We start from the raw sequence: 22,169 nt of genomic DNA, 5'->3' as shown, positions 1-22,169 counted from the left end.
CATTTCCTTCTCCAGAGGATCTTCCCGACCTAGGGATTGAACCCAGGTCTCCCGCGTTGCGGGCAGACGCTTTACTGTCTGAGCCACCAGGAAAGATTTGTTTAGTTGCTAAGTCGTGTCTAGTTCTTTGCGACTATAGCCCACCAGGCTCCTCCGTCCATGGGATTCTCCAGGCAAGAACACTGGAGTGGGTTGCCATTTCCTTCTCCAGGGGATGTTCCCGAACCAGGGATGAAACCAGCGTCTCCTGCCTTAACAGGCAGATTCTTTACCACTGAGGCACCTGGGAAACTCTTACCTTCACCTGAGTGGGATAAAAAGACCAGGAATGTCAGCTCTTCTGTCATGGGAAGGCAAGACAAGCCAGGGTGGCGTGGTCTTGTAGCACCCAGCACAAGTCACAAAATGAAGGCAGGGGCGGGGCTCCTGGTTCAGAAAAATGAGGCGGACACCACGGACCTACCGGGCAGAGCCAAGGCCCCAGCCTGAATCAGAGGCATGGGGTGAGGGCAGAAGCTGGTGGCAGCAGGACAGAGGTCCTGCCTTGCCCAGACAGAGCATCATCACTGGTCGGGGTTGCTGGGCCAGGCTGCCCGGGGCCCAGGGCAAGAGGGAGAAGACAGGATTGACACCAGCCTCGGGGCACAGCTCCCGAGCATCCCGTTCAGAGGAGCCGCCCGACAGCCCACTTGGGACCCCCAGCGGGGGCTGCACTGTTTCCATTTAAAGCCTGTGTGAACAGCAGGGGAGTGGGGCTGGTGAGCTGGAAGAGAATGGCGTGAGGAGAAGGTGATCACCCTGCACCGGACACTCTATAGAGTCTCCATCTAACACCCTCCCTGGGCTCGGAGGACCACCTCGTTTGGTTTCACAATGAACAAGCAGTCCTACCACCTCCCTCTCCCTCCAGACAGCCCAGAGCCCGCCTGGAACTCACCCGCATGGGCTCATCGGGGAACCCGGGTTTGCTTGGCCTGTCCTGGCGCCGGGATCTCAGGAGCTGCTTGGCCTGCTTTTCCGTCAGAATCGGAGAGGCCCCTGAAAAAGTCAGGAAGGGACCACGGGGACTCTCAGGCACCCCCATCCACGCGCCATCTCGCCGTCCAAGGCCAAGCATTTGCAAGTCCAATTTGGGTCGGCACACAAAAGTTCTTTCACAGGGACCTGTCTCAGGGGGCTGGGCTTTCTCTCCCAAAGGCTCAGAGAGGAATCTTTAACTGTTCCTAAGATGGCTAAGCCTGCGTAACTAAAACTTATTTACTTACTGCGATGACCCAGTCCTCTAAAAGTGGCCATTACTTTAATGGATATGTTTCTTTAAACACATTTTCTTCAGGTCTCTGGCCAGTGTGTTTCTTATCCCTCAGGGTTGCTTTGGGGAGATTCTTTCAAAGCCTCAACACACTAAATCAAGTTTAAATTGTTACTGGAAGGTTCTCCCATGACAAGAAGATTCTGTTAAACTTGATACGCATGCATGATCCCTCAAAACAGATAATATTATAATTAAAGTAAATCAAGTTTTGATAATCACACACAAACTCTAAAAGGTATTATTATAATAAAAGTATATCAAGGGAATTCCCTGGTGGTTCAGTGGTTAGGACTCCCACTTTTACTGCAGGGAACGCCAGGTTCAATCCCTGGTCGGGGGGGCTAAGATCCCACAAGCCAGGCGGCACAGCCAAAAAAAAAGTGAAAAAAATATATGTCAAATTTTAAGATTGACCAGCATTTTTGAGAAGTAGTATTCAAATGCATTTAAAAATTAAAAAAAAAATTTATCCCTTATGATAGCAATTCTGGGAGCCTACTCAAGCAAAAAATAAAGAAGCATTGAATTATTATGTATACATATTATTTGAAATTCTGAAAAAATACTTTAAAAATATAAAATAGCTTTATTCCAGCGTATCTTGTCAGCATAGACATAGGTTTCGGGAGTTAATGCTCACCTGAGAAGAAAATCAGCAAGGTGAGAGACAGCACAAGCACAAAGAACCCCTTCATCCTGCCGGTCCGCTCTCTGCCTGTCGCAGAATGAATCCCCCCACAGAGAGCCAGCCTACTTGAAGGAAGCCACATCCGGCCCAAATACTGCGCTTTGACTCACAGCACTCACAGCATGATGCAAAACTCATCTGACTCGAAGTTTTTACTATGATCACCAAAATATTTTCTTCTGAATTCCTATAAATTTTCATCCTGAGGAAGGAAATTATCCCTCTGTCATATGACTTTCAGAGCTTGAATTTGACCAAGCAGCATGCAACAACCATTTCATTTAAACAGATACATAGACGTCTTGGAGTAGCTTGTGTTTATCTGTAGCTTCTGTTTATGCTCCTGTTGTTTCACTGAGGTTGCATCATCTCTTCCATTTGCATATTTTATGACATTTTCCCAAAGCCCATTCACCAATCTAATTTGACCTCCCCAAGAATTTCAGAGGTGGGCATGGAAATTAGCCAGGAGCCTGAAGAAGGGGAAATTTTTTTCAGCTGACCTTGGAGCCAGATTGACCAGGGTTCACGCCTGGGGTTTATGTCTTTCTAGCAGTGTAACCTTCCATCAATCACTTATCCTCTCTCTTATTTTAAAGAGAAAGTTTCGTTACTTGCAGCTATGCTGGGTTTTCCTTTCTCCGTTTGGGCTTTCTTTAGTTGCAGTGCGCGGGCTTCTCATTGCAGTGACTGCAGTGGCTTCTTTGCTGCAGAGCATGCTGTCTAGATGAGAGAGCTTCAGTAGCTGCCATTCGCGGGCCGGGCTCAGTAGTTGTGTTTGTTGGGGGGTGGGGGGGGGTCGGCAGGGAGAGGAGGGGGTCTCGTTGCTCTGCAGGATGTGGGATCTTCCAGGACCCGGATTCGAACCATGTCCCCTGCACTGGCAGGCAGATTCTTACCCACTGGACCACCAGGGAAGCCCCCACTTACCCTTTCTGAACTTCAGTTTCTTCTCCTGAACAAAAGAAATAACAATACCTACCATGTAGGGTCAGAGAAGGCAATGGCACCCCACTCCAGTACTCTTGTCTGGAAAATCCCATGGACGGAGGAGCCTGGTAGGCTGCAGTCCATGGAGTCGCAAAGAGTCGGACACGACTGAGCGACTTCACTTCCACTTTTCACTTTCAAGCATTGGAGAAGGAAATGGCAACCCACTCCAGTGTTCTTGCCTGGAGAATCCCAGGGACGGGGGAGCCTGGTGGGCTGCCATCTATGGGGTCACACAGAGTCGGACACGACTGAAGCGACTTAGCAGCAGCAGCAGTCACGTAGGGTGTAGGCTACGGGATGAGCTGCATAGCTCATCTTCATTTTATAGAAAAGGAAGTCAGGTTCAGAGAGGTGAAATAATGTCCAAATTCACACGTTATGCAGAAGTCCAGCCAAATTCTTCTGACTCTAAAGCCCAGCACTCTTCCCATTATGCCCCCATGTTGCTCTGCAATATGCTATCAGTCCTACTATAAGCAGCCTCACTCCACACTGAAGTGTATTTTTTTAAAGATAATAAAATCTCAATAAGCTAGTCTTTTTAAATCCAAAAATCACCAAATATATATTACATAAAATTTTAAATATATTATGAAATACATGTGTGGATGATAGATGGCAATGATTGGGATAAAATTCTCAATTCAGAGAAGGGATCTGATGTTTGTGTGGTTACTTTGCCCACTCAAAAGAAAACATCCTCCTATCGGTAGTGGTCCAAGTTTATGCTAATGCTAATGTTTATGCTAATGTCCGATAGGTTTTATAGCATAGGTTAATGCTAATGGTGTGTAACTGATGTTAAACCGAAGTGTTCTGCCCATTCTGTTGGTATAAAGGTAGTCTGAACACAGTATAAACAGGGGGGAAGAAACCATGCATTGTTAGCAAAGTCGCCTCATATGTTAATTTGCTCAATATTATATGTTTGGTTTTATGTACTCTGTTGCTATTAACATCCTTGTTTTCATACAGTTTTCAATAACTGCAATTATTGAGAAATTTTAGGAGCACTATTTTTGTCACACTAAACACCTTGGTTTTTTATGTGCATTGTCAAGCCTTTTATTCTTTTTACTCTTTGTGGTTCGAACAAACATTAGCTGCATTGTTATACCAAATAAACATCTTCTGTGCGTCAAAAAAAAAGTTTATATCTAGCTAGAAATTTCTATGTATCCAATGTAAATTTACTATAAAAGTACTTTTCAATTTGGCAACTATTGTCTTTATCAGCACTGTCCAATAAAATCACAATGTGACTCATAGGTGCAAGCTACTAATACATAATTTACATTTTTCCAGTAGCTACATTTTTATAGTAAAAAAAAAAGATAATTTTTAATTATACTTATTTAACATGAAATATCCAAAATATTATTTCAACAAGTAATCAAGATAAAGTAATAGTGAGATATTTCACATTCTTTTAGGTTTTTTTTGTACCACATCTTTAACACCTGCACATTTCAAGTGCTCAGAAGCCACATGGGCCTGCTTTCTTCCATCTCTCTTGCCACCACCAGCATAGGTCTAGATTCTTCAATCTCTCTTGCCACCACCAGAATCTAAGCTACTGTTACCTCTCACCCAGCTGCCTGTACCAGTCTCCCAAGAGGTCTCCCAAATTCCCTCCCTATTTGCTTCAAACCATTCTGCATGTAGCAATAATGATAGTCTTAAAACAGAAACACAAAATATAAATCGGGCCTCATACTTCCCTGCTTAATAATCCTTCTTTATCTCCCCACTGTGCTCAGAACAGAATGAGAATCCCTACGATGCACTACAGGGCTCTGTGTTATCGGGGACTGTGATCCTTTCCAAACCCACTCCACGCACACCCCTCCAGCACATGCCAATCTAGCCACACTTCGTTACTTTCAACTTAACAAGCTCTCTCCCACCCAGGACCTTTGCACGTGCTCTTCTTGCCTGCTCTTGGATTTTTCTCAATCTTCAGGTATCAGTTTGTAATTTCTCTTGCACAAACAAGCCTGTCCAACCTGCATAGTGAAGGTTCCCTGCCCCGACCACCATGACTGTCCACCTCACGGCACTCCCTGTAAACGGGTAAATGTCTTTGTTTACTTTTTAAAATCCGTCTCCTCCACTGGATTGTAAACTCTACGTAAGCTTGTATTACTTTTATAATTTTAAAAAAATAGAAAGAAAAGGGAACCTTGAGTGGACAGAAGTGCTACTGGAGAAAGGCTGTATCCCACCCTGGGATACTGCTTCACGGCCTCAGGTGAAAAGCCCCCCAGGTGTGATACTGGCAGGTCATTCAAACGCCTTTCAGGTGGGGCTCTGGGGATATCATCTCACAAAAGGGAACAATGGCAAAACTGAAAGAGCAAGATAATCTTGTGAGTGTCATTCTGGTGGGGAGAATCTCCTTCTATTTGCCTGTGACCATTTCCAGGGAGACTGGGAGCATCAGTTAGGTGTCACCAGGTCTCACAGCAGAAGGCGCAGTTCCCCAAAAACCCACAAGGTGGCAGAGTAGAGAGAAGAACCTGGGACAACCAAGGTCAAGGGAAAGACACTCAAGGTTCCTTGTTCCGTAAGTTGCCAACAACACCAGAGAAGCCGTGGGAGGTGGAGAGAGATGGCGCTGCAGAGCCTCGGGCTGTTTCCTACCTTTTTAACTGATCTGAAGGCCCTCAGCAGATACTGAGGCATGACCACATTTAAGAATGGTTTTTCCAGTAGTCATCTATGAATGTGAGAATTGGACCATAAAGAAGGCTGAGCGCCAAAGAATTGATGCTTTTGAACTGTGATGTTGGAGAAGACTCTTGACAGTCCCTGGGACTGCAGGAGATCCAACCAGTCCATCCTAAAGATCAGTCCTGGGTGCTCATTAGAAGGACTGATGCTGAAGCTGAAACTCCAATCCTTTGGCCACCTGATGTGAAGAGCTGACTCATTGGAAAAGGCCCTGGTGCTGGGAAAGACTGAAGGCGGAGGAGAAGGGAGTGACAGAGGATGAGGTGGTTGGATGGCATCACCGACTCAATGGACATGAGTTTGAGCAAGCTCCGGAAGTTGGTGATGGACAGGGAAGCCTGACGTGCTGCAGTCCATGGGGTTGCAAAGAGTCGGACACGACTGAGCGACTGAACTGACTGAAGAATATATAAAGGAAGAATAGGAAAAGGAAAGGGTTAGTCACTCAGTCGTGTCTGACTCTTTGTGACCCCGAGGACTGTAACCAGCCAGGCTCCTCTGTCCATGGGTTTCTCCAGGCAAGAATACTGGAGTGGGTTGCCATCTCCTCCTCCAGGAGATCTTCCCAACCCAGGGATTGAACCTGGGTCTCCCACATTGCAGGCAGACTCCTTACCATCTGAACCACCAGGGAACCCCTAAAGAAAGAATACTGCTACCCATATTCACAGCACCCTGACATAACTAACATTTTCATTTGTATCGGTTTCCTTTCTCTCTTTTTTAAATAAATTTTTATTTACTTATTTTTGGCTGTGCTGGGTCTTAGTTGCTCTGTGGGCTTTCTCTAGTTGTGATGCGAGGGCTTCTCATTGTGACGGCCTCTCTTGTTGCAGAGCACAGGCTCTAAGGTGCATGGGCTTCAGTAGTAGGGGTTTCTGGGCTCCAGAGCACAAGCTAAATAGTTGTGGCGCGTAGGCCTAGTTGCTCCGTGGCATGTGGGATCTTCCCAGACCAGGGATTGAGCGAACCTATGTCTCCTGCATTGGCAGGTCGATTCCCCCACTGAGTCATCAGGAAAGCCCTCCCATCTCTTTTAAAAAGAAATTCTTCAAAGTTTAAGGATCGGTGATAAAGCCAACACCATCAAGCTCTCAAATTAACCACACTGCATACTCTTTCAATAGGATAAGACTGTGATTTCAAATGCTGTGAGTTAAAGAAACTTTAGAAACAAAAGAACAAATTTTCTTTTTTTAACTATAGAAAGCTGCTAAACCAGTCCCAAGAGAATTATAATGTGTCCACGTTCTTCAGGCCCAGAGCCATTTAAATAAATACTAACATTTCCTTTCGTAGTTGTTTTCTTTTTCTTTCTTCTCTGTTTTTCTTTCCTTTTTCTCTCTTTCCCACTAGACTACAAACTCTATATTTTCGCCATGTACATATAATTCTTGTACACTATTCATAAAGTACCTCCATAAACTGCATGTGTACCCAGCCACACGTTAATTTACAGGCACACTGTGTGAGCAGATGTAGGTAGACTGAATTATTCGCACCAGTTCTTCACCATCGCCACTGCACATCTGTGCTCTTTACCATATGACTCTGCAGTCCTGTCCCATATAACTTCGGGCCCAGCCAGGTGACGGGCTCTGGACAGTGGGAGGGTAGCTGACATGGCGCAAAGAGAGGCAGGAAATGTGTTTGTGTAGTTCGGTGTGCCCTCTTGTATTTTGTAGTCATTGCTACAAAAAGAGCTTTCCCCAGACAGCTGCCACCCTTCAAGCTTGGTGTCAGAATTAACTCACATGGAAAGTGTCTGCCCCGATGTGCGGCTGACAGCAGAGCCACCCAGCCCAGCCCAGCATCGCTCAGCGGCCGTCCAGCTACCACCGCCTGTAGCAGAGCCTCCGAACAATCTGCAGGCTCTGGAGACTGTGCTGTGTTGAGTTACTCAGCCGTGTCTGACTCTTTGTGACCCATGGACTGCAGCCCGCCAGGCTCCTCCGTCCATGGCATTCTCTGGGCAAGAATACTGGAGTGGGTTGCCATGTCCTCCTCCAGGGGATCTTCCCAACCCAGGGATCAAACCCAGATCTCCTCATTGCAGGCGGATTCTTTCCGGTCTGAGCCACCAGGGAATGATTGTTACTTCAAGTCACAGAATTAGGGAGCGGGCTTCCCAGGTGGCGCTAGTGGTAAAGAACTCACCTGCCAAAGCAGGAGACATATAAGAGGCACGGGTTTGATCCCTGAGTCAGGAAGTTGGCACAAACAGGCTGGGAGCAGTTTGTTATGTAGCATTACTCTGTTAACAGATAACTGATGCTGTTGTTGTTCGGTCGCTAAGTCGTGTCCGACCCTTTTCAACCCCATGGACTGTAGCACACCAGGCTCCTCTGTCCTTCACTGCCTTCTGAAGTTTGCTCAAATTCATGTGCATTGCCTGAGTGATGCTCTCTAACCTATCTTATCCTCTGCTGCCCTCTGCTCCTGCCTTCAATCTTTCCCAGCATCAGGGTCTTTTCCAGTAAGTCAGCTCTTCACATCAGGTGGCCAAAGTACTGGAGCTTCAGCTTCAGCATCAGTCCTTCCAATGAATATGCAGGGTTGATTTCATTTTGGATTGATTGGTTTGATCTTGCTGTCCAAGAGACCCTGACGAGTGTTCTCCAGCATCACAACTCAAAAGCAACAATTCTTTGGTGCTCAGCCTTCTTTATGGTCCAACTCTCACCTCCACACATGACTACTGGAAAAATCATAGGTTTGATTGTATGCACCTTTGTCAGAAAAGTGATGTCTCTGATTTTTAACATGCTGTCTAGGTTTGTCATAGCTATCCTTCCAAGAAGCAATATCTTTTAATCTTGTGGCTGCAGTCACTGTCTGTAGAGATTTTAGAGCCCAAGAAAATAAAATCAGTCAGGGATGTACTGGGATGGTCAGCATGAGCAAATATGGTTGCTTTGGGGTTCAAGTTAATAACTGGGGGTTGCCAGGGCTTCATTCAAAAATGATTGAATACCTATTGTGTGGGCTGAGTGGTACAATGGTCCAGACTATGAGCTGTGAAGTCCTCCATAGACCTGAGCTTGAACCCTGGCTCCAAAACACTGCCTGTGTTACACTGAAGCTTTGTGACCCTGGGCACATTCCTTACTATCCAAGTCACTGTCTGCTCATTATCTTAAAACAGGAATAATAATTATAATAAAACTTACCTCCTAACGTGTGTTGAGACTTTAAAGAGAAAGAATGTGTAAAGTACTTGACAGATGTAACTAATACCTGGAAACCACTGTTTTACTGTTGTTACTGTTATTCTTCCTTCTCTGTGAAGTCACTCATTTATATTTGTATAACTTCCTCATTCTCAGACACATAGCAGAAAGGCTGTAAAGAAATTTAAGGACCAAATGATACTGAGATTAACCAAATACGTATTAAGTTCATTTTATATATTGTTGAAATAAAAGTACATCTTTACTTAGAAAAGATCTGGAGCCTTTTAAGTGTGAGGTGCTTTCTCCATCTCCCACCTCTCCCCCGCTGTCTCTGCAGCCCACGTCCTGGGTTTCTCTTCTCACAACCTCAGTACTGCTGCAGAAACACGTGCCTTCCTCTGTGAAGCAGCAACACAGTGGCCTTGGACGGGCCCTTTCCAAGCAGGCTGTAATATCTGCTCTGGGCCAGGACATCAGCTTCAACTTACATCTGCCCAGCAGGTAAAGACAGCCAAGGTCTCACCAGGTCCCTGGCTGCCGGTGCCAGCTCCTCTCCAGCCTAACTAAACAGGAACGACCGCGGCCCTGGCAAAGGCATAGGAATGTAAGACAATACAAATAAACACACGAGGGATGGAGCGTGGACTGACTAACTCGTGAAACCACCTCTAAGGACACTGTCATATTTCATTCAGGAAAGGGCAAGGCCTGTAACTAGGACAGAAAAGCTCCAATTCTCCTGGAGAAAGAAATTACTGAAATATGTGCTCTTTTTCTCTGTGGGATTTCAGTTGGGATGACAAGCTTGAGGGATAAAGAGACACTCTAGTCATGGTTCTCAAACCTTAAGATGCCAAAGACTCACCAGGAGGGTCATCAGACGTCTGAGAAAGACTCTCATGTGGAAGATGAAGACAAAAGAAGCTCCAGGAGAAAGCAACATGGGGTAATCACAGACAATGCAAAAAGAGGTGGAAGCACTCACACACAGTATCCTTGGAGAGATGAGAGAAAAATTTTGCTCCCAGGAGGTGTGAATAGGATGCTGTAGGAAAGGAACATTCATTGAAAAAATCAACAAAAAAGTTCTTAGAAATTAAAAACTAAATAAAAAGATTCAAGTATAAAGCTATGGAAGTCTTTTAGAATATTAAAGAGAGGACTTTTATCCAAAGGAGTTGTGAATTTATGCCCACACAAAAACCTGCATTCAGATATCTCTAGGAGCTTCACTCATAACTGTCAAAGCCTAGAAGCTACCGAGATGCGCTTCAGTAGGCTACAGGGTAAATAAACTATAAGATCACATCCAAACAATTACTTAGCCCTAAATTTAAAGTGCTATTACTTAGCACTAAAAAGGAATAAGCTATCAAACCACGAAAAGACACAGAGGAAACTTAAATGCACATTACTACATGAAAGAAGCCAACCTGAAAAGGCTACATATCCTAGGATTCCAACTATAGTACATTCTGGAAAAGGCAAAACTATGGAAACAGGAAAAGGATCAGTGGTTACCAGGGGTGAGGAACCAGGGAGAAAGAAACAGGAAGAACCTAGAGGATTTGTAGGGCAGTGAAACTGTCCTGCGTTGGCACTATAATAGTGGATGCATGTCATCATACATTTGTCCAAACCCAGCGGATGCACAGCACCGGCAGTGAACTCTACTGCAAACGGTGGACTTTGAGTGATGATGCGATGTCCAAGTAGGTTTATCGATTGCAACAAACGCACCACTCTGCTGGGGAATGTTGATGATGAGGGAGGGTGTGCATGTGGGGCAACAGGGGATATAAGGGAATCTTCTGCATTTTCTGCTCCATTTTGCTGTGAATCTAAAACCGATCTAAAAAATAAAGTCTATTGACAAAAAAAGAGAGAGACAGAGAACAGTCTAGGAGGTCCAACATCCAGATTACAGAAGTTTCAAAAAGAACACAGACAGCAAAGAGGAGGAAATCAACAAAGTAGTTCCAGCACTGAGGGACACACACTTCCAGACTGAAAGGGCTGGGCAAATCGCAAAACAGATGAAAACAGATGCACGCCAAGGCACATCTTTGGGAAATTTCAGAACACTGAAGAAAAAGAGAGGATTCTACAAGCTTCAGGAAAGCAAAAACAAGTCACATCCTAGGGATCAGGAAGAACATCACACATCTCTTTAATGGTGTGGTTTAGTTGTGCAGTTGTGTCTGGTTCTTTGCGACCCCATGGACTGTAGCCCGCCAGGCTCCTCTGTCCGTGGAATTCTCCAGGCAAGAATACTGGAGTGGGTAGCCATTCCTTTCTCCAGGGGATCTTCCCGACCCAGGGACTGAACCGGTGTCTTCTGCCATGGCAGGCGGATTCTTTACCTCCTGAGACGCCAGGAGAGCCCATCAGCAACACTGACATTTCTACAGCAACAGTGAGAGAAAGCAGAAATGGAGCACTGTCTTCAGTGGTGTGAAGGAACGTTCCTCCAACTTGGACCTGTACATGCAGATAAACAATGAGGTATAGAAGGAGGAATAAAGACATGTGTAAACATGCAAGGACTCAAAAATATGCTTCCCAGGTAGCTTTGCTCTCAAACCTACTGAAGGATGTGCTCCACAAAACCTAGAGAATCACCAAGAAAGGGGAAGTCACAGGACCCAGGAAACAGAAGATGCAAACAGGATGGCGGTGAAGAGGATCCCAAGGCGACCTCTGTGTTCTGACACGGGGGACAGGCGGTGCAGGTCGGCATCACGATACGGAGACACGCTGAGGACAGGCAGCTGGGTGAGCCTGGGACAGACTATCTGTACCTTGTTTATCTTAATGACCATGTATATGGCCTGGATCAGCTAAAGATACTCATTCCTTATCTGGACCTTCTTCTAAGACCTCGAAGGAAGTTTTACTGAGCTGAGAAGCAAACCTAGAGGGCATCCCCTTCCGCAGCCATATTTTTCCAGATATTCAAACTACAGCCCGGCCCAGCTGACCCCCACGGTGCTGAACAATCTTCCCAAGCCCACCGCCACTGGTTTCTCCAGGTGGGATCTTCTCAGGGTGGAAACTGAGCCCAGATTCTGACCCGGCCCCTGCTCAGTATATCTTGTCATCCTGGGAGCCCTCATGTATTACCGGCCTCGCTCCTACTTCCTGACAGCGCCAGGCTTGGGCTTGTTTTACTAAACAAAAGTATATTGTGTAGAGACAGCTTCAGCAAGGGTAAAACTATAAAGAAAAGCAAGGAATGGAGAACACAGAAAATGGGATGACAGTTTCCTGATGGGGGAGGAGGCATAGCCATCAGGTGGGCATAGGAAAGGCTCTTAATGTTCAATACAGTGACCTACATGGCAGGTATACATGTGCTTATTATTTTTTTAACTGTGCATATGTTTTATAAAAATCTTTTGTATGTGTGTTATATACATTTCACAATTTAAACCAAACAAAAGTTTGAATAAATAAATAAAAGAATTATCTGGGGAGCTTGTTAAGAAGGTCGACTCCTAACTCCAGTACAATTCTGATCCAGGGATCTGATGAAGACCTGGGAACCCACATTTTTAGATGATGACAATGGAGGTGGTCAAAGGTCACACCTTGGGTTTCCCTCGTGGTCCACTGGTTAAGAATTCACCTCGCAATCCAAGGGACACCAATTCATTCTTTGATCCAGGAAGATCCCGCATGCCACAGGGCAACCGAGCCCATGTGACACGAGTACTGAAGCCTGCGTGCCCCAGAGCTTGTGCTCCACAACGAGAAGCCACTGAGCCACCAGGGAAGCCCCTTTGATCGTATAGATTGAAGCTAACTTCAATACCAGACCACCTGACCTGCCTCTTGAGTAACCTGTATGCAGGTCAGGAAGCAACAGTTAGAACTGGACCTGGAACAACAGACTGGTTCCAAATAGGAAAAGGAGTACATCAAGGCCGTATATTGTCACCCTGCTTATTTAACTTATATGCAGAGTACATCATGAGAAAGGCTGGGCTGGATGAAGCACAAGCTGGAATCAAGATTGCCAGGAGAAATATTGATAACCTCAGATATGCAGATGACACCTCCCTTACGGCAGAAAGTGAAGACAAACTAAAGAGCCTCTTAATGGAAGTGAAAGAGGAGAGTGAAAAAGTTGGCTTAAAACTCAACATTCAGAAAACTAAGATCATGGCATCCAGTCCCATCACTTCATGGCAACAGTGAAAACAGATGGCAACAGATGGGGAAACAGTGGAAACAGTGGCTGACTTTACTTTGGGGGGCTCCAAAATCACTGCAGATGGTGATTGCAGCCATGAAATTAAAAGACACTTACTCCTTGGAAGGAAAGTTAGGACCAACCTAGACAGCATATTAAAAAGCAGAGACATTACTTTGCCAAAAAAGGTCCATCTAGTCAAGGCTATGGTTTTTCCATTGGTCGTGTATGCATGTAAGAGTTGGACTATAAAGAAAACTGAAAGCCGAAGAATTGATGGTTTTGAACTGTGGTTTTGGAGAAGACTCGAGAGTACCTTGGACTGCAAGGAGATCCAACCAGCCCATCCTAAAGGAGATCAGTCCTGGGTGTTCATTGGAAGGACTGATGCTGAAGCTGAAACTCCAATACTTTGGCCACCTGATGCGAAGAGCCGACTCATTGGAAAAGACCCTGATGCTGGGAAAGATTGAGGGCAGGAGGAGAAGGGGATGACAGAGGATGAGATGGTTGGATGGCATCACCAACTCAATGACATGAGTTTGGATGGGTTCCAGCAGTTGGTGATGGACAGGGAGGCCTGGCTTGCTGCAGTTCATGGGGTCGCAAAGAGTCGGACAGGACTGAGCGACTGAACTGAAGTGAATTTCAATGACGAAGTTAAGGTGATCTCAGGCCCAACACTGAGTTTATGACATCAAACATATTTCTCAACCTCTCTGTACCTCGGCCTTCCTCATCTGTAAAATGGGCATGATAAGTTTAGCATGGCCCCTGCTAAGTGCAAAGATGGAAGCTACGGTGCTGTAAGTCATTAAACAAGGCTACCAAATTCTTCTTGTTAGGCAGGTTTCAACAGTGCCGACACTCCAAGAGCTGGAGCTCCTCGCCCAGTGCTTGGCACAGAGTGAGCCCGCGGCCAGTGTGTGTCTAATAAGTAACTAGTAAGAGCGCAGGCAACAGCCGTCAATTTTTGACTTGGATTGTCCCCTTCAATCAGTACATAACACACTCAAAACTGCCACTTTTCTCCCTTTCCGTGTTCAGAACTGTGCCAGGTTCCACCTTCTTCTGATAGTGAGGAGGGGTGAGGCTACAGGTCATAGAAAAACGTATACTGCGTAAACAAAATATTCATGTCAGAACTCCCTGTGATCACAGGCTCGGAGACTTCGAACGCCCCCTCTACTGTTCCTCCGTCCACTGTCCTCCCTAACCCCCGCCCACACACCCGCCCTCGATCTAGCCCCACCCTGCCCGCCAGGCCCCTCCCTGTCCGCGAGGCCCCGCCCCTTCAGGCCCCGCGGCCTCGCCTCACACCTCCTCGCAGACCGGGCGCTCCCCCGAGGCCCCGCCCCCGATATAGCCACGCCCCATCCCCGAGGCCCCGCCTCGACCGGCCCCGCCCCGGCCGGCCCCGCCGCCTCGCCTCCCATCTCCTCGCAGCCCCAGTGCTCCTGCCGAGGCCCCGCCCCCCGATCTAACCCCTCCCCTTGTCGAGGCGCCGCCCCGTCAGGCCCCGCGGCCTTGCGATCGCGCCTCACACCTCCTTGTAGCCCAGGGGCTCCGGCTGAGGCCCCGCCCCATAACCCGCGGCCGCGGCGGCGCCGGCCTCTCCCGCGGAGTCCGCACGCCGGGCGGGCCTCGCGGCTACGCGAGGGCGACAGCAAGGCCCGAGGCCTGGGCCCCGGAGCCGAACCCCCAGCCCCACACGAGGTAGGCCGGGCGCGCGGGCGGGGAGGGCACCCTAGTCGCTGAGGCCGCGCGGTGGGCGGGCTCGTGGGGCCCTGAGCCCCCGAGGTGCGCGTGAGCCGGGCCTGGGTTAACGGCTGCGGGCGAGGCCCGTGCGCCACGGCGCCCCAGCTTGGGGCGCCGCGCCGCCTTCGTGAGGAGCGGCCTCCACAGTGGGGTCGCTCCCCTCCCCGCGGCCTGGCGTGGACTGGGCGGGGGAGGGGAGCGTGACGGCCCCGGGCGCCGCCCCCTCGGCGAGGCTGATCGGCGACCCTGAGGCTCCGGGGTCCGGCCGTGGGCAAGGCGGGGCGAGCGGGGCCACTTGGACAGACAGGGAGAGGGGCGGCAGGGGGACAGCGAGCCCGTGGGGGACCCGCCCGCTTCTCTCCCAGTCAGACGCCGTCCTTGGAGGAGATGGAAGGCCAGGAGCGGCCGGCGCCCCCCGCCAGCCCGTTTGCGGACGGGCACCTGGTCCTGTGGACGCTGTGCTCGGTGCTGCTGCCCGTGCTCATCACCTTGTGGTGCAGCGTCCAGCGGTCGCGCCGGCAGCTGCACCGCAGGGACATCTTCCGCAAGAGCAAGCACGGCTGGCGCGACACGGACCTGTTCAGCCAGCCCACCTACTGCTGTGTGTGCGCGCAGCACATCCTGCAGGGCGCCTTCTGCGACTGCTGTGGGCTGCGCGTGGACGAGGGCTGCCTCAAGAAGGCCGACAAGCGCTTCCCCTGCAAGGAGATCATGCTCAAGAGTGACAGCAAGGCCTTGGACGCCATGCCCCACCACTGGATCCGGGGAAACGTCCCCCTGTGCAGTTACTGTGTAGTTTGCAAGCAACAGTGCGGCAACCAGCCCAAGCTCTGCGATTACAGGTACGGCTTCAGTGGGTCCTCATTGCTCCACAGTGCTTGGAGGGAGTCAAGCTTTTCAAAGAGTGGGTGTCAGCAGCCTGCTTTGATCGCCACAAAAGACCTCAGCTGCCCACTTAGAGGAAACAAGTTAATATATAGCCCTGGAATGGTAGAACGAGGCAGCTTTGCAGTAGTTATTTGTCGAGTGCTTCTGGCCCACACTCCTTAGCCAACCTACCCTTTTTGACTAATAAAACTTGGCTCTTAACTTTCATCCAGAGGTCTCTAAGTGCTGCAGACTTTATGGCCAATGTATGTTATATTTTAACTTTTGTTAATTATTGATTAGCTCCATTTTGCATAAAGAAAAATGAAATATGGACCAGTTAATTTTTCCCTAAAATTGCAAAACTGATTCATCCTGGGTTTTGTATTATGAATGTACAATGAAAACAGGTGTCATTCCAGGGCAGCACTTTAGGTATCTTTTTAGTATAGGCTTGGTGCTATAGTGCACATTCCAAAAGAACACTTAAAGGAATAATCCTTTTGCCAGATGGTCTTTCAGGACCTTTGGCATCTTAGCCAAGCGACTTTGATTAAGCCAAGAATATTTTAATAGCTTTTAAATACACATTTGTGTACTTAAATATTGTCTGAAAATAGGTGAAGGTGTTCTTTGCTCGTGTTAGACATTGGTAATAAAAGGGGATGCTTCTCTGCAGATTATCTGTGCTAATTCATTTTACATTTGAGAGAATTTGATAGAGAATTTTACTCAGTGGTAAAATAGAATTGGCCTCCAGAATTTCTAACCCCTAGTACAGTCTTGTCTCTGCCTTAAGTCTGGACATCTTCATTGTGTTGTATTTTGTTTCTGACAGGTTGAAAAGCCCCTAACCATGTTTAAGAACAGAAATAGAAAACTGGCATAAGATAGCAGGTTACTTTTTTGTTTGTATTTCGTTTTTAAAAGTCCTTTTTTAAAATTAACATGAGCACTGTTATATCAACAATTATTTTTAAATCTCATTTTAAAACATATTACACATCAGATTTAGACTTTAAAAAGATACTTTCAACAACTACAGTTTTATAACCATTTTTCCTTGGGATCTTTCAAATTTAGGTGTCCTTTTGGCTTCAGTGAGAGCTCAGTTACCAGTATCTTTTAAAAAATCTTTCATAATTCTCTTCTTAGTTAAACTTTACTCTTAGTGAATTGGGATTGGTTTAAAAGAAGACATGAATTAAGTATTGTTTTATTTCCTTCCCTTCTTTTTGTCTGTGCAGAATTAGATTAAAATGACGTCTGTAAATATCTTAACTGCATTTCAGTTACTCCTTAACAAATCATCACAGTGCTCTGATTCTCCAATTAAGTGATCTTTCTAGAAATACATATCTGAGGGGTCTCTGCTCTGTTTAAAACCCTTCCATAACCCCCATCACTTACAGTGATGGTCTTTCAGTGTAAACTCCAGGTGCTTAACATGGTATATAGGGTCCTTGTGCTCTCTGGACCGTTCCTGCCCTTTTAGTCTTACCTCCCACTGTCTGCATTAAGCTTTGTGCACCAGCAGCATCAGGCTGGTTGTGGTTTCCTTTAAATGTCAATTTTTCATTTTACCCTTCTTTTCCTCACGGCTGAAGTATCCTCCTCCTGGCTAGCTTCTTGGCATCCTTAATGACTATCTTGTGCCCTTTCCTCCAGGAATCCTTCCCTAATCCACTTATCCCTGGCCCTAATTTTTCCTTCTTAATGATGACATAATATCCTGTGTATCAGTGGTTCTCGAAGTAAGGTCCCCAGACTAGCAGCATCAGTATCACTCAGAAACTTGTTAGAAACGCAAATTCTAACACAGAGTTAGATTAGCACACAGAATAAAAACCAGATATTTGCATCTAACACAAAATGAAATAAAAATATTTGCATTATTTAAGACATACTTAGACCAAAAAATTATTTGTTGTTTACCTACAATCCAGATTTAACTGAGCATCTTCTATTTTTCCTGGCAATGTTAGCCTCACCCCAGACCCACTGAATCAGAAACTTGGGCTGGGAACCAAGAATCTTCGCTTTAACAGGCCCTGCAGGTGATTGTAAAGTTTAAGAATTACTGCTATATTTATGTACTTCTTAAACACAAGCCTCTGTCCTTAAAGATCTCCTTTTCCTCCTTAGCTTGTTCTCCGGGTTACTGAGCAGTCTCTTCCTAGCATGCTAGAACCCTTAACCCGTGGTAAAAATGGTTTCTGTACAATTTAGGAAATGTTTATTATTCCCAGAAGAAAAGAGCAGTGACCTGAAGTATTAATAGTATGTGTTCTACAATGCTCTGATTTATTTTAGCTGATCATTTTATGTAGGATTACCGTCTGCTGTGACCTTCTGCAGGAATGAGATATTTCAGATAAAGAAACTAAATATTTATAACCTTTAAACACAGACCAGACTGTTCTCCTTTGGATTTTATCCAGCCCTGGGGAGGGCTCCTTCTGTGTCTGCCTCACATTCTTAGGAAGTCCAAGATTTCAAGTAAACCATGAAGACTACTCAGCTAGATAGAATTTCAAAGGGCCATGTGATAACTGATTTTAAAGCCTGCAACCCAGTTAAACACTATAGAATAAGTGACAAAGGACTTTTAATTTAGTCCCATTGTCATTATTTATTATTATATTGTCATTATTTATAATTTTCACATATTAATCATCTATTTTGTGCCAGGCACTGTGTTGGATCCTATTTTCCCTGTAGCCTTCTTTCTTTTTTGTGTTTTCCTGCTTCCACCCCACCCATGGCAGAGTGTGTTGCACCTAGTATCCTCATCTCTTCACCCCACGCTGCTTTTCTTCCTTCTAACCTCTCGTCTGACTAAAATAGGAAGTTGGGTTCTCTTTTTTAAGTATTCATTACATTATTGAATAAAACTGTGCTCTGTCTCTTATTAAGAAAACTTTTTGGTTTATATTTTTATTTATAAAGCACTTTTATTTATATCCTTTTCTTCACTACACCCCACCCCACATACATACCCACTGTGATTATTAATACAGAACTTCTGACTCTTAGAAGGCAATGTTGGCAACTTTAGGCTTTGATCTTAACTTTTTGATTTTATGTTCTATTGGTATGTGTTTATTCATTTCATTAATTATGTGAAACAAAGATACCAAGTTATCTTCTGGAGCAGAGGTGGGCAGACTTTTTCTATAAAGAGCCAAAGCTAAGTATTTCAGGCTTTGCAGAGCGTTTGGTGTGTCATAATTAATTCACTGTACCATCCATCATAGTACAAAACTAGCAAGAGACAGTACATAAATGAATGAGGATCTGTATTCCAATAAAACATATTCCCAAAATTAGGAGGCAGATATGTTTGTAGTTTGAACCCCATTCTAACATGAATTTCTTAGGTGACCATCTCAGTTTCACATATAATTCTGTTGCCTCTTCCAGCATACTGAGAGAGCTGGTACCTTTTGGTAAAGTTACTAACAGGCAACTTTAGAGAAAATAATAAGCAGTGTTGCCAGCAAGTGTTTTTTTTTTTTTCCCTTGTGAACTTTTTTTTTAAAATAAAGCAGTCATATTTCTGCACAAAAATGGCTCATAGGGTAATGTTCTATGTGTTCATAAGAACAAGTTACATGATTATATTTACTTGTCAGAACTCAGAAACTGTACGTATTTGTAGATTTCATCAGCTTGCTGAGGTATTTAGGAGATATTCTAATGTCTGCAATTTACTTTTATGCACCAAAAAAAAAAAAAAAAAAAAAGAGCCTTCCCAGGTAAAGAATCCACCTGCAATGCAGGAGACCCCGGGTTTGATCCCTGGGTTAGAAAGATCCCCTGGAGAAGGGACTAGCAACCCATTCCAGTATTCTTGCCTGGAGAATCCCATGGGCAGAGGAGCCTGACAGGCTACAGTACATGGGTTCGCAAAGTGTCAGGCATGACTGAGTGACTAAGCACGCATGAAATGGATAGACAGAAATGAAGCAAAGTAATTACAGTAAGTTACTAATGCTGGAATATGGGTGGTAGGCTTACCTGTGTTGCTGTTAAAAAAAAAATTTCTAATGCAAAACACTGGAAAAAGCAAGGAGACTACCCTTGTATTTTTGGAAATATTTAATGAAGTATTGAAAGGTGAAATTTCATAATGTCCACAATTTTCTTTCCATGAGTTTATTTTGAAAGAAAGAAAATATGGGAGAAAAATGTCAATTAAGAATCAGAGCTAAGGGCTGGTTTGAAGGTATTCATTTTTCTATTCTTTTTCCTTCTGTGTAAGAGTTTAAATTTTTTCAAAATAGAGATTTGGGGAAAGAATAAAGATCATAAACAATCACTCAAAAACATGACTACTAAAACTAAAATATCAAAATATTGCTATTAATGTCTTATTTTCCTATCAGATTTGAAATCTAGATCAAGTAAAACACCAGGCGCAAAATATATAAAGAGAACAGGTCTCGATTTTGATTATGGTATTTCTCAGGAAAAATAGAGTGCTGCTGAAGGAGTGAGTATGTTGGCTTTACTTATACAGAGTAAAGGCTGATAATAGCCATCATCTTGGTTAAAACAGTCTTTTCTGAAATTTATGAGAATTTAGTGAATGATAAAGGTGTCACAAATCAGTAGGATAGGAAAGATAACTTCATCAGTCGTGCTTGGACAAGTGCTCTTTTAGGGGAAAAAAGTTAACTCTTCATATCACACTCTGTACCAAAATAAACTCCAAACGGATTGAAGCAGGAATTGTTAGTTCATAGATAAGGTTCCAGGAAGCCTAACACTTTCATGAGATTCTCAGTGGAATCTGTAGCCCCAGAAGGTTAAGAAGCACTGGATTAAAGCTGAATTGTGAGGGGGAAGATAGCTATAGGCGAATATTTATCTAATTTGGAAAGGTAAAGGTCTTCAAAGCTTGAAAGCATTTAAATAAACCACCATGGGAATATAGATCTGTCTAGCAAAAAATAAACTTAAGTACATTAAATAGTAAATTTAAGAGAAAACTGAAATATTTGCAGGAACTATGACAGAAAAGAAGTTGATATCCTATGTAACTAACAGTGTGTGCAGTTATTAAAACCTAGTAAAAGATGGGCTATGAATCAGTTCACAAAAGAAGGCAGAAAAATATTCAGCTTCATCTAGTGATCAAAGATCTCCAAATTGAAACAACAAAGTACTTTTCCACTCAAATTATCAAGGAAAAGTGTTGAGCAAGTATTAAATATGATGGACACCTTTGTTTGCTGGTATCAAGCATTCTGGGCAGACATCTCAAGAAACTTAGGAAAATGCATGCCCTTTGATTCAGTAATTTGACTTTTAAAGATTCCAGGGAAATAACCTCATTTATGTTTAAGGTTGTGCATCATGTTGTTTATACTTAGAAAAACTATCTAAATTTTTTAGAGGGGGGAGGATTAAGTGAATTATGTTATGTCCATGTGATGTGATACATCTTTACAAGCCATGTTTTTTTAAAAAAATACTTAATGGCCTAAGATAGAATTCATGATACAATTTCTGAGGAAAAGTACCTCCAGACATATATACATTGTTATGAGGACTATAAAATTGAGATTAAATATATCAAAAAGTTAAGAGTAACTATCTCTAGATGACTTTTATGTCCTTCTATATTTTCTAAATTCTCAAGCATAACAGGCTTCCCTGGTGGCTCAGACAGGAAAGAATCTGCCTGCAATGCAGGAGACCTGGGTTTAATTGCTGGGTTGGGAAGATCTAGATTCTAGAATACACACTTGCATGCAGTGCCTCCCATACCAGAAAATTTTATTCTCTCTTCAAAATCGAGAAGTCTTCTTAAAATCAAAACTCCTCCACTGATATGGTGAATTATTCCTTAATTTGGTTTGTGCTTTGTTGCAGATACTAGTTTAATTTGGGCTTCCAGTGGGTCAGCGGTATAGAATCCACCTGCAATGCAGGAGATGTGGGTTTGACCCCTGGGTCAGGAAGATCCCCTGGAGAAGGGAATGGCTACCAACTAGAGTATTCTTACCTGGAGAATTCCATGGCCAGAGGAATCTGACAGGCTACAGACCATGGGGTTGCAAAGTGTCAGACACGACTGAGTGACTAACACTATCACTTTCAAGCCAATATCACCTAAAATACACTTTTAAAAATTTATTCAAGTAGTTTATGAATATATACTGATGTTTAGAAACTCAAACAATACAGAAGAACGTAGAGTAAAAAGTGAGTGTTCTTCTCCTTCCTCAGTCCCACTTTTCTTGCCAGAGGAAACCGTGAAATAATTCAGTGGGGTTTCCTTTCAGATTATTTTCAATAACAATACACTAGTTTAAAGTGTATCGTAGAGCTGTAGGTGGAGGTAACATACTTTGGCTACATAAGCCAAATTGTAATTTCTCAAGCTTAGGTTGAAAGCAAGTGTTAACAAAGTCTATGCTGCAAGTTATTTTACATTTT

At 44.6% G+C, this 22,169-nt stretch overlaps 2 protein-coding genes across 4 annotated transcripts in view; one reads left to right on the top strand and one right to left on the bottom strand.

The window, feature by feature from the left end:
- C18H17orf67 (chromosome 18 C17orf67 homolog) overlaps nt 1–2,043 on the bottom strand; it is a 30,697-nt gene extending 28,654 nt beyond the window's left edge. For both annotated transcript variants that reach the window (XM_065910771.1, XM_065910772.1), the window contains exons 1-2: nt 1,956–2,043; nt 938–1,038 (exon numbers count right to left, since the gene is read on the bottom strand). In XM_065910771.1, coding sequence (XP_065766843.1) covers nt 938–1,038; nt 1,956–2,010 — 156 coding nt within the window. In that variant the 5' untranslated portion in view covers nt 2,011–2,043. The remainder of the gene's footprint in view (nt 1–937; nt 1,039–1,955) is intronic.
- A 12,583-nt stretch (nt 2,044–14,626) lies between these two features.
- The window catches only part of DGKE (diacylglycerol kinase epsilon), a 23,624-nt gene continuing 16,081 nt past the window's right edge, over nt 14,627–22,169 (top strand). For both annotated transcript variants that reach the window (XM_065909454.1, XM_065909455.1), the window contains exons 1-2: nt 14,627–14,813; nt 15,221–15,697. In XM_065909454.1, coding sequence (XP_065765526.1) covers nt 15,243–15,697 — 455 coding nt within the window. In that variant the 5' untranslated portion in view covers nt 14,627–14,813; nt 15,221–15,242. The remainder of the gene's footprint in view (nt 14,814–15,220; nt 15,698–22,169) is intronic.

Source organism: Muntiacus reevesi, chromosome 18 (genome assembly GCF_963930625.1).
Source record: "Muntiacus reevesi chromosome 18, mMunRee1.1, whole genome shotgun sequence".
Lineage (NCBI taxonomy): Eukaryota > Metazoa > Chordata > Mammalia > Artiodactyla > Cervidae > Muntiacus > Muntiacus reevesi.
Note: the sequence above shows the minus strand (reverse complement) of the source record. Positions and strands in the feature narration are given on the sequence as shown.